Genomic DNA, 17,690 nt, shown 5'->3' with positions numbered 1-17,690 from the left:
AATCAAGTCTCTATGCGCTATAGGGAGATAGGAAGAAAAAAACATAATATGTCCTTAAACTCGAGTCTTCGTGACATAATTTATGGATGTCTCATATCTTCAACTTTATGAAAATGATCCCGAAAAAAAACACCGAGATTACAAAGAGATATATTGCAAATACATTTATTCTCACCATGAGATATTTCAAAACAGTTGTTAAAAGAAATCATCGTTGGAGTTATCATTTCCAAACATTTGTCAAATCTTCACTACATGAAATGTTTTTCAGAGATGTTATAATTGAGCTTACTAAATGAGTATTGTAAACAATAATTTCTATCATCTATAAAAAAATATTACATGTTCAAAAATGTATGTAACCATGCATCGAAACAGTTGATAGAACAGACCTATATAAACCAGATTTATATCGCTTTGAATAGTGGCTGCGATTTGTAGTATTTAGCAATAAATTCTTTATACATGTATGTATCACAAATATGATTACTTCAAAGTAATATTTCCTAGAACATTAGATTTAAACAATTTTGTAGAATAAGTTTGTCATAATCATGATAACAGGACACGTTACTAATTGCTTAAACATATTTTGTAATTCATTTATAGGTTTATTTGCTTTTACATAAATCTATGTATTATCTATATATTACACATTGATTAATACATAATACGTTAAGTTTACCACTTTGGTCTGTTGCTCTACATTCAGAATCATTTTGTCATATCACAACAGCTTCAGTTTGTTGTCATAATGGTTTTTCAAGGCTGACGAAGGAGGAAAGTGGTTCACTATAAATATTACGGTAAAGATAAAAATGATAAAGAACAACCCTGATTTCTCTAAACTATTTTGTAACAAACACTCACAACCTCAACATTTATCATTTCAGATAAAATAATGATAACAAGTAGGTCAATGATGTATAACACGCAGACGAATAAATGACTTGAAAATCACTAATATTTCCAATCATACATTACAAAATAATATTGTTCTTTATAGCCAATTTCTGAAACTACATTTTCAATGAATCAATATGGATATTTATATGCAAGTTGAGTCTTATTTTCTATACGTAATCTTTCCAGAATTAAATGAGAATTGGCTCCAAATCTATATGACTACTTACGTGGGGTTTTTTGGTGACTTTGGACTTTAGGGGAGCGTTTCATGAAAGGACTTGTCGGACCTTGTATCTGGCGAGTCCTTTTTTATCTGACAGTTACCATAGTAACAGTGCCCCCTCAGCCAATCAAAATCAAGGAAACTGATAAATAATAAAAGTACATACACGTATGACGAATAGAAAGATGCTTAAAGAATTAAAAGTGCTTTTTATTTAAAAGAAAATAAGTACAAATTCGATTTGTTTTCTCAGTAATATCCCTTTTTATATTTTGTAAGCACTTGGAGAGTAGAATTTTACTGTTATATTATATTGGAAAGTGCCTATGAGCATGCTACATACATGCTTAATGTAGGTATGGGTGTATGTCTGCTCATTAAGGTTGGTTTAAAAAGCGTTCAACATTGCACAATGACCTTGGCTAAGAGCACAATCATGTGAACTCGGAAAAAAAGATCCTGACAATAGCAGAAAGGAAATTGTGCTAGTGTTACAATGAGCCAATGCTTATATTTCTATTGTATCAGTCCTTTGCTTTGATAGGCGCTTATCGAGAATTCTGCAGGCACAAAAAATCCGTTTCCAGGCAACAACTTCCGGTGTTTCCTCCCATACTTTTATCTGGTTGAAATGATAATTCCTGGCATATTTCATGTTCTTTTGTTTGTATCCCGCAATAGATTTCATTTTATCTACATTAAATAATCATCAAGATAGCATGGTTAGTACCACGTGTCATCCTCTTGCAAGGCGCTTCGAATAACCTAGAAAATGAGAGAGAGAGGGGGAGAGGGACAGAGAGAGGGGAAGGGCAAAAATATCAGATTGACGTGATATAAAAAAAAATAAACTGCACTTTGATAAATATTAAATGAAGTTTCATATTAACTTCATAATACCACCCAATGGGCTCAAAATATTCTTTAAGGAACTTTTTAAAGCAACAATCCGCAATAATGAACCTATTTAGTATTACATAATTCTTGCTAATAATCATGATACATAAACACTTTGTGAAAGACACCTTCTAAATATGGCATATAAACATTGGCAATAAACAGTCTTATTCCCGCTACTCTTTTTTATCTTTATTTTTGGTTATAAACGGAATAGGTTTTAATGATTATATCTTCGTATTTAGCTTTCTGATTTACCCTTTGTTATAATATGCATTACATATAAGTTTTTACAAGGCCTGAATGAAAAAAAGACAATACACAAGCGATTTAATCAATCTAATTTAAGAGTCAGATTCAAATCATCACAAAGAATCTGTTCGTGAAAAATGATGTAACTGGCAATTTAGATTTAAATATTGAAACATTGTTAATGTAGTCAGTTGGGCGCGAATTTGTGAGATTATGGCCTCTTTAGGGGGGTGAACATTCCTTTCCCTAGCTTGCCTGTACAAATTCGACATTCAAGGGGCACGCCCCCATGGCCTAAGGAAGCGGGGGCACGCCCCCATGGCCTAAGGAAGTGGGGGTGCTGGGGTACAGGAAAAAAATTCTGGTGGGTGCTGCGTGTTATTTCCATACGCAACAGCCCCTGAGATTCTGGTAGGTGTGGCTGGATAAATATAACCAAAATATCTACATTTTGTAGTGAAACCTCTTTTTTTTCTGCCAGTCAAATTTCTCGGGACCAAAACGACCTTCATTTTCTGAAGAAACTTTGTTCTTTGCTTGTCAAATTTACATCAGCACCACCAAAAAAATAATAGTTCACATGGTCATCCCCCCCCCTCTCCCGTCGGATGACCCTTGATCCCATTTCAATAATGGATTAGTCGATAATAACGTCTTTTTTTATAAAATCCAACCAAAACTTAGTAAAGGAGTTCGGCTTCTTAAAACGAAAAACAGTATTTGGAAGGAACTTACATCTACTAATCTATCTTGCCAAACAGCTGGTAATTGTGAGGCGATTGAATCCAAAACACATGCTGAGTTGTCAAAAGCCGATCCAAAATTTAAGCTGGTTTGTCTCTGTAAGATAGAAATCGAACTGAATAAATTGTCATGTTAAAGATAATCAAAATACAACTAAAAAGTACACAGACTACCCTTTTCATGATATCAAAAGCTAAACCATTTCTCAACTAGAAACCGCATGATGAATTGATTGCACTTTACATGAAAAAGGGTAGGTTGAACCTGCGAAAGGTAAGTTGGCAATGCCACTGCGATCAAAATTGTCCAACGTGATTTGTTTTAATGAAGTGACACATTTCAAAGGCATGGTACAACGGCCATACATTCTTTGACACTTTCATAATTCGCGTGGATCTGATCTTCAAGGGCGTATGCATTCTTAATTCCGAAGCTTCGTTATTTCGAGGGTTCGGATATTCCGAAGGTTCGTTAATACGAAAGCGAAATAAGGTTCGTTGTTCGGAAGGTTCGACAATCCGAAAACGAAATGAGGTTCGTTGTTCCGAAGATTCGTTAATCCGAAAACGAAATAAGGTTCGTTGTTCCGAAGGTTTGTTTATCCGAAAACGAAATGAGGTTCGTTGTTCATTTCGTTTTCGGACTAACGAACCTTCGGAATTACAAACCTCATTTAGTTTTCGGATGAACGAACCTTCGGAATTACGAACCTATAGTTAATTGAACTGAATTAAAAATTTATCAAAATAAGTGTTGGTCCGCAAAATCGTAAAATAGCCTAAAAATTGGAATACTGAAGCTTTCCGACAAGCACTCATCGGAAACACTTTAGCGTTTTTGCTTATTCACGCGATTTTACTCCGATAAGTGCATGTCGGAAAGCTTCAGTATATATATTCGTTTTTGAGGCTATTTTACGAGTATATATTTTTGCTATACACTGGTGCCTAAAATGCAAACGTTTTCAAAATGAATAAAGCTTACAAATGAGATCACTTACATAAATCAATTATAAGTTATCAGATATAATCAACTTAATTGGAACAAAAGCAAGATTAATGTTTTATCATTAGTTAATGATAAATATTTTCATTAAGAAACCAAGCATAAATGATGAATAAAATCATGGTTCATTCATAATAGAATTAACGACAAAACGTTAACGTTATTAAAATTTAAATTCGAATTTTGGACATGCATTCGGTGACACATAGTAGTAGTTGAATTGAACCTTGGGGATCATTTCGTTCGCCAAAGAAATAAATTTAGAAGAATCTGGACATGTATGAAGTAATTGACTGATACGATAAAGGATGGGCAAATTAAAGGGGTGGTCCGGGCTGAAAATATTTATATCTTAATACACAGAGTAGAATTCACTGAGCAAAACGCTGAAAATTTCATTGAAATCGGATAACAAATAATTTAGTTATTGAAGTTTAAAGTTTAGCAATATTTTGGGAAAACAGTCGTCATGAATATTCATTAGGCGAGCTGATGATGTCACATCTCCACTTTCCGTTTTCTTATGTTATTACATAAATTCATATTTTTTTCATTATTTCATACTTGTGTGAATAATATATCTCCCTTATAATGAAATAAGTTGCAGCAATAAATATCTAATGCACTAAATCAGTTGTCAATCCAATTTTTCTATTTCTTGGAGGAAAAAAATTGAATAAACCTTATTTCATATAATAAAATACAAAAGAACAAGTGGAGATGTGACATCATCAGCCCACCTAATGAATATTCATAATGACTGTTTTTACAAAATCTTACTAAACTTTAAAATTCGATAACTTTGCTATTTGTTGTCCGATTTTGACGAAATTTCCGGCATTTTGTTCAGTGAATTCTACTCTATGTATTAAGTTATAAATACTTTCAGCCTGGACCACCCCTTTAACTCATATAGTACTTGGTCTTCTAGTATAGTATTGAATGGGGAAAAATAGATCGATGTAAAGGTTTCCTTACCTCATTTACAGTTCCATCTTCCTTTATTGTACTACCTCCGCTTCCTGATCTTTTACCAGCCGCTAAGAGCGAGAAAAAAATAATACTGTGTGTCACAAAATAAATCATATTCTGTTATACAATCATTTTCATGAATTCACTTTTCAAGCTAGCTCGATTGTTTACAACCTTACTTAATATAACAATCTTTACACATTATTGATGGCAAAATCAATAGCTGCTTTTGAGCATTTTAATACAGATGTATATCCATAAAACTACAACATTAAAACATTTCTGTTAGTATCAATATACTATAGGATAAATTGAGGAATTTCCGACTGATAAATCAATAGTCACAAAGCACCGAATTGCATACAGACACGATGTATTAGTAGTTAATATGATGATGTAAATACAGAAGTTAAAAAAAAACTGACTTCATTCTACGAAAATATTCCAGAATTATAATGACTACACTTTCACATTCTCAAGACATTTGAAGTACATTAAATCCAAGTAAGTGGCGCATCAGGTATTACTGGTGAACCATTCAAACTACATATTTCAATCATTTCATTTAGACAAAGGTATTTAATAGAATGGTATTGTTGAACGTTCCATTTGCTCACATACTCAAATTACATAAATGATCTGAAAATAACAAATTATAGTAGTAGGGGACTCGATGAGTATTATGATAAATAAATTCAACATACACGGCATCTAAAAACATATTTCTATGAAATATTTTTTTCTGTCATAAAAAGAAGCGATTATCAGTCGTTATGACGTGATCTTATATCCCATTCCCCACTTGCAAGATGCGTATATGAAACTTGATTTATTTTTCTTCTGCATTACACAATAAGCTATCACAAATATCACAGAAAGGATTAGACAATGAATCAGATATATTACTGCACATGTAATAAACACCACAGACGCGCCATAAAGCAAACCAAACAAACTCAATTTGAATTAAGATTTATCATCTCCATGATATTATAAGACAAAATAATCTAGGAATACAGAAAAGGTTACATTTTCCAAATACATCCCCTGATGTTTCAGTTTTAATTTTAAGATAAATTCTGCCATCATTTGTTGGTGTACAATACTATACAGAATTCATAGTGTTTTATTTTTCTTCTTAAAGCATGAAGATAAACCATAATCGTTCGCATTCCATATTCACCCGCACACAGTATCTAAATGAAGGAATGACCTAGAATTTTTTTAACCGTAAATCAACCATCCCAATTAATTTGTTTGGCATTGTATGACTGAACAAAAGCATAACGTCATTATGAAATATATTAAAGGGTCTATAATGGCTATTGCTCCTCATCGGTGTAAAGATCCCGGAATGGCTATTTCATACTAGGTTATTTATCTCATAAAGGAAAGCGAAATCGGACGTATCAATGAAGATGATGGTTAAAACGAAGGTCATGTAAAATAGCGTAAAAAGGGAGCTTTTGCAACCACTTCGCAGACACCTTCTGGAACACAGAATATCTATTGTTAGATGCCCTCCATGATAAAGCAGTCTTTGTCGAGAATCGATGAATCAAAACACCGGAGTTCTGGCCTCTGGACAAACGACATATATGTCCGGTCCGAATCTTCGGAGAATCTGCTGTCTCAGTTAACCAACTCACCACAAACCCTTTCAGCTGTCCATTGTGATTGACTTGCATTTTCAATAGATTTGTCACGTTGCAGAAGCCGTCTCCATTGCAACTGCGAAAACTCCTTATTGTCAAATACGGTCCAGTGTCCCGTAACACAAAGGTTAGCGATTGATCGCTAATTTGAAAGAACAATTCTGATTGGTTCCCGGTCAGTCTACTGAGAAAAATGCACATACAACGATGATCTTAATAGGCCATTTCATTTAGCGATTAATCGATAATTCTTGTGTTACGGCACCCAGGGTCCCGTTTCATGAAGACTTGTTATAATTACAAATGCACAACTTCTGTTACAAAGGTACTACCAACCAATCAGCTTGAAGGATTTCAGTAGCTTTTCACTGTTATTGAAAATTTGGTATTAAATAATAACAAGTTTTATGAAATGGGCCCTCAGTCTACGTACCTTGGATTTTTGTTCGAAATGCACTCCATCACGCATTAAACATGTCTTATATTCCACTGTCTGTGTTAACAAGCAGTAGTTAAGGATTAAGGATTTGGTATTCGCATTGTGATCATCCTGAAATAATATGGACATTTAAGGACAACATCTGCTCCTCTGACAATGAGGGATGTAAATAGCCTGCACGGTTTAGACGGTTTCATAAGAAAAAAATCATCCAGAATGCATCTATTATTATTTCAGGAATTGTCACAGTTACAGTTATCGGGTGATAGTGCTTGCTCAAAAGCCACCCTCTTGTGTCAGTTACGCTGGACTATTTATCGGGATATACAATGCTGCATATATATTTCAAAATTTCTGTATATATTTTGTGATCATTATTATTACGTTTAAAAGATTTTTAAAAGAACAATCATCCACACGTCATTTTAGCTTGACTGCCTTTGAACGACTGTCCAAATTTACGTCTTTAGTGACATGATATGAAGTGACATATTTGTGAATAATGATATGTCTGTAGGGAATATACAAAGGAAAAACATATCGATGACTGAGAGATATCAAGATAGTACCAGTTGTCACAATTTACAGGAATGAGACAAAATAATTTCTAATAGAAGAGTGACATGTATGTTATATCCGAAATGTATTATAAACTTACGGAGTATGGCTACAGGTAGGACGCTGAGATGCATAATGCTGGCCTAGAATATTGAAGACATTTTTGAGCTGTCAGATGCATGTGACAATGTGGAAAGCCTATTATAAATTTTTAATAATACTGGAGCACCTCAGAGCGACAGTTGTCTTGCCATGCTCAGATCATTCTGTCGTATGTTTGAATATTTACTTTATTCCCATATGGCCAAATTGGTATGTCCATTCTTATCATTCCCTTTTCACACCTCATAGAGGCTGTTTATTTATTAAACTGAACGTTACCATAATAGTCTTAATTTTGTAGGTCAGTTTAATTTTAACATCATAAAAAGTTTTGAATCGAAGTTGAAAACACATTTCATGCGAAACAGAAAATTCTATTTCATTTTATTCGATATTTTAAAGGTCGCATATTTATTTCGCCACCAAAAAATGTATATACATAATTAGGCCTATATATTTCTATAATAAAAAATCTTTACAACTGGACCTAGATAACATTGTTTTTGAAAAATGCAAAACATTTACTACCAATTGAACGCTCTTTAATAATAATAATGATAATAATAATAATGATAATAATACTACTATTAATAATAATAATAATATCATTATTATTACGACGTTGCTTGTATAGCGCACATCACTGCCTATAGGGCGTCTCTGTGCGTTTAATAGGAAAATAGACAAAGAAAGATAGATGATTAAAGCTATTGTGTAGACTGTCTTAATCATAAACAGCAGTTTCATAGACAAATTAAATCTACGACCTTCAATGCATTTGCCCCGTAGATCTGAACATCTGCAGCACATTTCCTTTTCACTTGACAGAATAGAGAAATAAATGTATCTTAGTAGAGTATCATTTGATCTTATTCCAAGGGCATCTGTAAGAAGTTAAAACATGTAAAAGGAAAGAACAAAAAACCAGCGTGGTGGTCTATTAGAGTATGAGGTGAATATATGCCTGCTGATGCGTGGATGTATGGTGGGGTGTGAGAGTGACTTCAAGGGTACATCGCCCCTTTAAAGTAAAATTTTACTTAACGTTTTACAAAATGTGTATTATGTACTTGCGAGTGTTAGTGGAGGAGTGTCTTTGAAAGCATTCCCTTGCTCTTCGTACAAGAAATGGAACATCCAGCTGACCATACATCTGTAGTCAGTGTATTTGCAAGAAGTGCTTCATTCACTTCTACGAAAGTTTCATCATTCATCAGCAAGAATAAAGGGAGAGAGAAAGAGAGAGAGAGAGAGCGGGGGAGATAGAAACTAAGAGGGGGTAGAGAGGGGGGGTGAAGAAGAGGGCAGATTGACGGACAGAAAATCAGAAAATGTGTTGAGAGAGACAATTGTCATCGTGATATGAGTTCGTTACATTGACCGTGTCATATACTTTGGCCGCATGTAAGTAAACGTCAGTACTCAATATTCATTGGTCTTCAAGTAGACATTTTTCAACTTATAAATGACTCAAAAGAACGTATCGATCAATATGGTTGCCTAAGCACTAGGCGGTAAATTTTAAGGTAGAATACAAAGAGATGCCCTTGGGTCATTACTCTTTACTCGGAGAAGATAAGAAATAAATCATGTAAAAGGAATGAGGTAAGGATAGCATCCCCTTTCCTGTTTTTTATTTTTTTTTCTGCAAACCCGGTCTCCAATGCAACACTGTTACTACCTGAATAATTTTAGTCCGCAAGCTCTGAAAAATCAAATTGTTTTCTTCATTACATTTGAAAGAAAATATCATCAAGGAGTGTCGTTGCGCCAACATTATCATCACGAGCTTATTAGAAAATCCTGAAAAAAATGTAACTAATTATTTTGCTCATTACATGAGCATAGCTGGAATAAGTCATTATGGGATTCATGGAAAGCTGGAGTCCATGTTCCATTAATGTGCCAGGACATCAATGGAAAATTATGCGTATAGGTGTGTGACAGTTTATTGAATGCAATTATACTGAACGCAATAATCAAAACACACGTGTCCCTATTGCTGCAGTCACATTTACCCTTAGGCGGCCGATACGGCTAAGTTTTATTCAAACCACCTATGTAGCTGTTAGAAAAATGTTAACACGGCTGTTTTCGACTCGTCGTATGGCCGCCATCGGTGAAATGTGACTGCACCACCACTAACATACGACTGCGTCCATTCTTCACATTTTAATTTATGTATGGATAGAATACTGTTTGCATGTAGAGGAAGAGTTTCTCTTTCAGGTAACATTTTGATATTCAAAGACCTAATTGCCATTATGGCTCATTACAGATTACATTGTCTGACTAGACAGCCTATTGTGTGTTTTGAGCCACTGCGAATGGTCCCTGATCCGAGTTTAGAATAAATTCGTGTTTTGATCATCTAATGAGATTATGAACGAATGAAATTATTTCATTATTTGAGGGGTATATTAACTATAAGAATAGTATTATCGAAATTTTTGATAATTCAAAACATTATTTTTGAACAAAGGTCAGATTTGTTTCAAACTGTAGTAGAGCATATTACAGTTATACAGTGGTGTATATGGGATAAAAGGCGCACGGGGCAAGGGCTAACATCACACCCCTTTCAAAGTGTATAATAATCACAACTGGTTTATCAAAATGCCGTAGAAATAAAATCATAGATTTTAAATGGAGCGTAGCTTGAAAAATGAAAGATAACGTCACACTCTTCGTCAGTGCCCTTGTGACAAAAAGGATAGGTCAAAATAAAATATAAAATCTATTCTTCTGGGAATATTTTTTTTCAATCTTAAGACGTTAAAACGGGATATTCTAATTTCTTTTTTTTTTGTAATCATAGACATGATTCGTATCTAACTAAACAATTAATATGAGCGCGAAGCGCGAGCTGAAAATGATTGATATTCAGACCTCAAAGGGAACCCATTTTAAGGAATTCATAGATAACAGGAATCTCATTACACAAATTGACCTTATACGAGGGCGAAGCGCGAGCTTTTTTTTTTAAATATTAATATCCTAAGACTGAATATTCTAAGAATTTTTTAAAATCATTATTATGATGTATATCTAAACAATTATTGTGAGCGCGAGACCAGAAATCGGAGAAGTACTCCCACAATGGGTATCTAAGTAAGCAATCAATGCAAGCACAATAGTTGGGCTAGAGATGAAAAGCAAGATGTTTTCGATTGAAAAGGGAATATTTTAAGTACTTTTTTTAATTCTTGAGGGGAATAAGTATGTCACAAATCAAAATTTGGCACGAACATTCATCCCTAAGTAAAGGCATTCATCAACCATTTTCCAAAGTGTTGGAATCTTCATTACCACAGTAACAGCATATGACGGGGGTATTGATCACCTTCAGTGGTATTCCCTTTCTGCCTCTTTATTCCTTTGCCTTTTATCTTCATTTTTTTTCCTTTTCTTTACGTGCAGCCCTTTCCCTTTTCGTACCCCCCTCAAAGTGGAGCCCGGGGCCCCCCTTGCCATCCCCTCCCGATACAACACTGTTGCTATAGGGTCATGACCATTGTATATTAAAGGAGAATGAAACCTTTTGAACAAGATAGCTTGTGTAAAAACAGAAAAATCAAAGAAACAGATCAACGAAAGTTTGAGTAAAATCAGAGTAAAAATGAGAAAGCTATAAGCAATTGAATATTGCGATCACTAATGCTATGGAGATCTTCAAATTGGCAATGTGCCAAAGATGTGTGATGTCACTTGTGAACAACTCTCCCAATTACTTTAGTATCTATTTCACTTAAATTGCCTTTTTATCATACCTATCTGTAGATCATGTGTTCTTTCTGTAGGAGGGCATGTAATACAGATTTTTAAAGAATACATCATGGGTAAAGAGTTTGTATCACCATAAGAAAAAGCAAAAGAGACATTTTGAGGGTATTTTATAGTCCATCAAAGGGAAAATTGTTCACATGTGACATCACACATCCTTGTCGCATTGCCAATTTGAGGATCTCCATAGCATTAGTGATTGCAGTATTCAAATGCTCATAACTTTGCATTATTTGTCTGATTTTTCTCAAACTTTCTATGTTCTTATTCTTTTATTTTTCTGTTTCGACACAAGCCTAATTGTTCCAAAGGTTTCATTCCCCTTTAACTTCGATTTAATTCTCATAGGGAGGGTAGCATATCGTCACGGATTTGAAATAAGTATTCGTACGATGATTTAGAACTTTGCACAGACGCTCCACGTCTCAACATAATTTTATACGCAGAATGTCTTTCCCTCTCATTGAAACCTCCATTCAGTACACTTGAAATCAGGGGTAGATGTGAACGTATTCTGAAGTCTATTTGGCATAATCGTTAAGCCGGTATTAAGTAAGTGCCCTTTGTTAACTGCCATTGCAAAATAACATAAGCAGATATTTTTTCGCACTGATGCAACTGAGGGGGCCATACACGGTCCATGACAATATTTGTTAAGAGTCCCGAGCGAGCGAAATGAGCGAGCAAAAATTTACTTTTCCCAAAATGAAAATCTAGTTTGGGACAGATTTTGACCAAATTATGTTCAGAAAAATCATACCTCATAACGTCATATCCTACCCTTTTTTAGTTTCCCTTTTCTTTTGTTTCCTATTACCCCCCCCCCGGGTGGTGGAACTTGTTTTTGGGGGATGGGGGCATGCCTTCTGTAGCAGGACGCCTTGAAACATGCTTTATTTTATACGGTTACCTGGAACACTTACAAGTTATGTCACAATATTTGGCATAACCTTATCCTTCATATCTTTGTAATGGTAACGATTGAATATCTTACACAACGGCGAGTTAGAGATATTATTTTTCACTTGGTTACTACCGTAAGTAATAGGGAATATATAATTATTGATTTATGTAAAGTCATCACTATTTGTTCATCAACTAACACTTTGCACTGTCTTTCGAAGGCGAGACTTCAAAGAAAAGAAGGCCTTACGCATTTAACTTGGTCTCTATAAATACTAAACAAATTATGAATTCTGATTTCGAGCTAATCTATGCCATTCAGTTGATAAAATACAGTTATCATCTCTCTTATATTTCAAATCGAACGTTATTTCCATTGTCTCTATTGTTGAAAATTAAGTGAAATTGGAATGTGTCTCCATGTACTTTTCAGGTCAATAATAATAATGATGCAATATTGACTAATGTAGATCACACAGTAATAATGTCTTGTTGAGCCGGGAGAAGAGTGAATTGATTTCCACAAATGTTTTATTCCTCCAAGATTCTCCCCGGAGACGAATATTTGATTGTATTTGGGAAGGAGTTTGTATTAAGATTCATACTTCCGATCAGACTAGTGGATATCCACTCTCCTGTACAACTTGCCGAGCATGGTACACGGTTTAAAAAAAAAGGGGGATTTACTTCATTAATATTGACCAAGTGCATTCTTCGAGCATCGATTTGATTTCCCTTGGGTAATGCTAAGCAATTAAATATCTCGTCAATTCATTCTGGAGTTTAGGATTTAGCATTGTTTCATGAAGGATTTGTATGGGGAAAATTTGGGTATGAAATTCATTAGTATAAAGTGCAAGCACTTCTTATTTCTCATACTGTCATAGGCCAACACGAACCACTTATGATATCGTGAATTTAAGTGATGATTCATAAATTGGGCATATTTGTGTTGAATATTTATAACACTAATATAAAAGACATTATGGCCTTCCTATGATTAATTAACCTTTCCATAAATGTGCGTGGCGAATCACACATCTATGACCCCCCCCTTCAATACAATCTTGAATACGTAACTGTGCCGCCATCAGGAACAGTATATAGAGCTAGATTTTTTTTTATTGCAAGAGTCGCTTTTATAAAATCAAAAGACCAGAAAGATGTTGGGGGAAAAAACAAGCGATACCAATAACAAACCAGAAGGTAAGAAATACATGCGTCTTTACATTTACAACCCATTTATTTTTTTTTATTCATTTATTTCTTTATCTATTTATTTATTTATTTATTCATTCATTCATTCATTCATTCATTCATTCATTCATTCATTCATTTATTTATTTATTTATTTATTTATCTTTTATTCATTCATTCATTTATCTATTTTTTTTTGTTTTGCAAAGCAGCCTACAATAACTACAATAGGAGTGTCGCCTTGTTCCCTTGTAGTCTTTTGAAGCTCAACAAAAAAGCTCATGATCTGGACCAATGAGATGATACGTTGAATTCAACTTGCGCGTTTACACCTGGATGTGACTGTTTGACAACAACTACTATCTCATTGTGGAACACTCCCTGATCCAGACAGTATTGATTTGAATTCAAGAAAGAAAACTGTTAAGATTGAAAATGATTGTGTCCATGGGATCGTGATTGTCAATCCATGTTTATGCCAAACACGCAACCTAGTGGCGCAGTCATATTTCCCCTACGGCGGCCGTGCGGCGAGTCGAAAACAGCCGTTTTAACATTTTTTTTTTGTCCCAGCTAAAAACTTGCTTTGAATAGAAATGAATAAAACCGCTGTTTTTTTACTCGTCGTTATGACCGCCGTAGCGTAGGGGAAATGTGACTGCAGCGTAAGTTCACGAGCATGTGAAGAGATTTTCATTCATATCAATATCTTCATGACTTTTCAATCTGGTGCACGTAGTAATCATAAAGTATTACATAGATCATTGATGGGCAAAGTTGCTTTTTGCCAAAAATTAAACAAGTATTGATATCGACTTTGTCTTACGTGACATTATAAATTTAATGCGGACATATAATTGCTTTTTACTTTGTGAATTGTAGAAAATAACGAATCCCTGCTTGAAAGAACGCAACGTGATTAAAGTGTGTTCACATGATCGACTATATGAATATGTGATTCACACTGTTGAAATGCTCAAATTCAACAGTGTGAATGTGATTTCACATTGTGTTCCACACTGAACTGTGAACACACTGTGGCACACATAGTAGGGATATACGGGGCAGAGAAAGATTATATATCCCTTAGATTGCTATTTTGCGGGGCAATGCACAACACAATTTCCAAGAAATTTAAAGTTCTTATTGCAGAAAAATTGTATTATCTAAAAAAAAGAAAATAGAAATGAAAATGGTATCTTGGGAATCTCACATGTCAAAATATCATTTTATTTAATCTTATTTTATTAATTGATATATTCATATTCCACAAATCTTCTAAGTACATTTCATTATAAATCATTTTTTTACAATGAAAAGATGCGTCAACTGCAACATATGCAGGGTTGAAACGTACCAATGAAATGAAAAAAGGAGAGGGGCCTTCTGATTTGCAAAGCTTGTGAGATGTAGACCCCCTATCAAAATTGATATAAGTAGAGTAAAATAATCAGCAAAATTCTATAAATGTATGGAGATATAAACACTGTAACACGAATGTATATACACTATATACAAAATTGCATATTGATTTTAAAATAATCCAACACTACCGTGGATAGTATTCACAAAGGAATTGATTGAATCAGTAAGAATTCAGAAGATTTTTTTTTTGATGAGCACTTTAAATCGGTTCAGATTAGCTGCCTCTTTTATTCCTCTGTCCAGACAATTCCAGATTTTTATGTGAAAAATACAGTTTTGCTAATACTGATCTACTTTTTAGGTAAGTGATAGTTATTTGACTGTCTCGTATTATAAGAATGGAAATTATTGTTTCTCATAAATTTCTTTGTAGGACATTAGATAAAATATTTCTATCTACCTGAGGCATAAATTGGAATAGTTGTAAGTGGTACAGGTCACTGACTTTAAGGATACGTTAATGATTTAATGATAATTATTTTGATGATGATTTGTAAAATTCTAACTAATTCGGTGTAGAATTCAATTAACACATTATGACAATTATCGCACAAGCATTGATTTCCAGACTGGGAATTGTTGGGGGAATTGCTAATAGTGTTATAGTGCTAGACGCAAATATTTCGTAAATGGAAGTACGGACATTCCCTCGAGTTTTTAATCTAAAAGACATTTCATTTACTCAGCATACATCAGGAGACCAAAATGACTTTCTTAATATCGCATCCTTTGGACATCGTGTCTGCGAATGAAGATATGAAAACATGCAAAGTTTCTGTGTAGAATCAGAAGATGAGATATTAGCTATCTTTCAGACGTCATAATGGGCCAAAGTAGACGAGCTAGTCATCGGCGTGTAATGATACCTAGTAAAAAAAAATTAGGGGGTCGCACATGGCGTTTGGGGCTAACTTTCTAAAATGTCGTGAGAAAACCAAAATGACGTTTTAAAATGACATATGATATCAATTTGTGATAGAGTTTGACAAAATATTCAGAAGAGTATATCCTATTGCACCCTTTCCCTTTCCTTTTCTCTTTATTTATTTTTTCTTAGAAAAATATTTGGGAGTCAGTGCCCAAGCACTCATATCTATTAACCAGTAGAATAGGGGATGGTACATAAAACTGTTCTCTACTCACCGAAGAATTGGTGGCCTGTTTTTGTGCTTGAATTTCTTGTTTTTTAACCAGTTCTCTAAATTACCTCAATTGCCAATAACCCAACTGAAACCAAACTTACAATTAACGAATATTTTCATTCAGATGGTTATCAACAACATAATAACTTTAACTTGCAAACCAACTTCTGCTAATGGGAATCAAGAAGCTTATTCATAGCCAAGAACATGATACATTCGATTCGTGCGTTACTTACGATTGGTTTCATAAAACAACACCGGACATAAGTTTCTAAAATTATTCATGGTCAGAATCAATGAAACATTTAGTATATCTACGAGAAGGAAATATCAAGAACGGTAAAAAGGAAAAATTAACGCACACTTTGATATCGATTTGGTAAAAAAAAAATAAAAGCAATGTTAAAACAACGTCTCAGGTCCTTAACTGCTTATAGGTAAATCCTAGCCACTTTCTCAGAATACTCCAATTTCGTCATCAAATTCATATTTCAAATTTACGTCATCATTATCATCCCCATTGTCATCACCTTCATCGTCATCGTCATTCAATCACCAAGTAGAACTATTCCTACCAAATCACCAAACTCTGCGCCTGCGTAGACACCCCTCCACCGTGCCCAATAAGATCCACCCTCGCAGTGCAATATCAAGTTTACTTTATTATCACTTTGGAAGAAAAATGGAGGAAAACATATTCTCTCGCTCATCACCCTCAATCAGGCTGATCTCTCACCGTTGTCATAATAAGACTATTTTGGGGTATAACTTACGATTTCTTCGACAGTAGAAACATAGCTCGCTCTTCCTGCTTCCACCCGTGCAACGTGTTTGACAGAAGCTCCCTATGGATTCAAAAACACAAGGCATTAAGTTACAAAATTGGTGCTAATAGGAAACGACTTTGTCCGATGAGTGAGAGAAATAAGAAGATGAAATTCAAGTCTGTTTAGTTATCATGCTATGAATAATTCACTTTTTTTGTTTACTTATGAATCCTAACACCTGGGTTTCTTGAGGTATGAAACTGCCATTTTACTGGATTAAATACAGTCTTCTAGTCAGACGGAATTAAGCAGATCTTTACCTGACTTGGGGCAAATAAAACAATAATATTCTGATGTCTTTCAGACGAGTTAATAGGTAAATGAAACATTTACCATCCGTATTTCCATTATGTTTAACATTATAACAATTATCTTTTTTGATTGACTTTTATTACTTGACGTGGTATACGCATATAACTTTTACCATCAGTCTTCTTTGTTATATATTACATTATAAAAATTATTCATTATGCTTAATATAACTTATTACTTGAAATAATATTGAATCTATTAGAAGCAGCAATAGCATGTAGAAATACTGTAGTTGTACTAGTAGTAGTAGTAGTAGTATAACAGCAGCAGCAGTAGTAGTATAGCAGTATAGTAGTAGTATAAGTAGTAGTAGCAGTGGTAGTAGTATAGGATAAAAAAAATAGTTTT

General features: G+C 34.2%; 1 protein-coding gene across 1 annotated transcript in view; it reads right to left on the bottom strand.

The window, feature by feature from the left end:
• Positions 1–1,146: 1,146 nt before the first annotated feature.
• Positions 1,147–17,690, bottom strand: part of LOC121411132 — a 28,239-nt gene continuing 11,695 nt past the window's right edge. Inside the window, exons 2-5 of the mRNA XM_041603664.1 lie at positions 16,977–17,048; positions 5,006–5,067; positions 3,014–3,118; positions 1,147–1,894 (exon numbers count right to left, since the gene is read on the bottom strand). Of these exons, the coding sequence (XP_041459598.1) occupies positions 1,853–1,894; positions 3,014–3,118; positions 5,006–5,067; positions 16,977–17,048 (281 nt within the window). The 3' untranslated portion in view covers positions 1,147–1,852. The remainder of the gene's footprint in view (positions 1,895–3,013; positions 3,119–5,005; positions 5,068–16,976; positions 17,049–17,690) is intronic.

This window comes from Lytechinus variegatus, chromosome 3 (assembly GCF_018143015.1).
Source record: "Lytechinus variegatus isolate NC3 chromosome 3, Lvar_3.0, whole genome shotgun sequence".
In the NCBI taxonomy this organism is placed as follows: Eukaryota; Metazoa; Echinodermata; class Echinoidea; order Temnopleuroida; family Toxopneustidae; genus Lytechinus; species Lytechinus variegatus.
The sequence above is the reverse complement of the archived record's forward strand: the minus strand, read 5'-3'. Positions and strand labels throughout refer to the sequence as shown.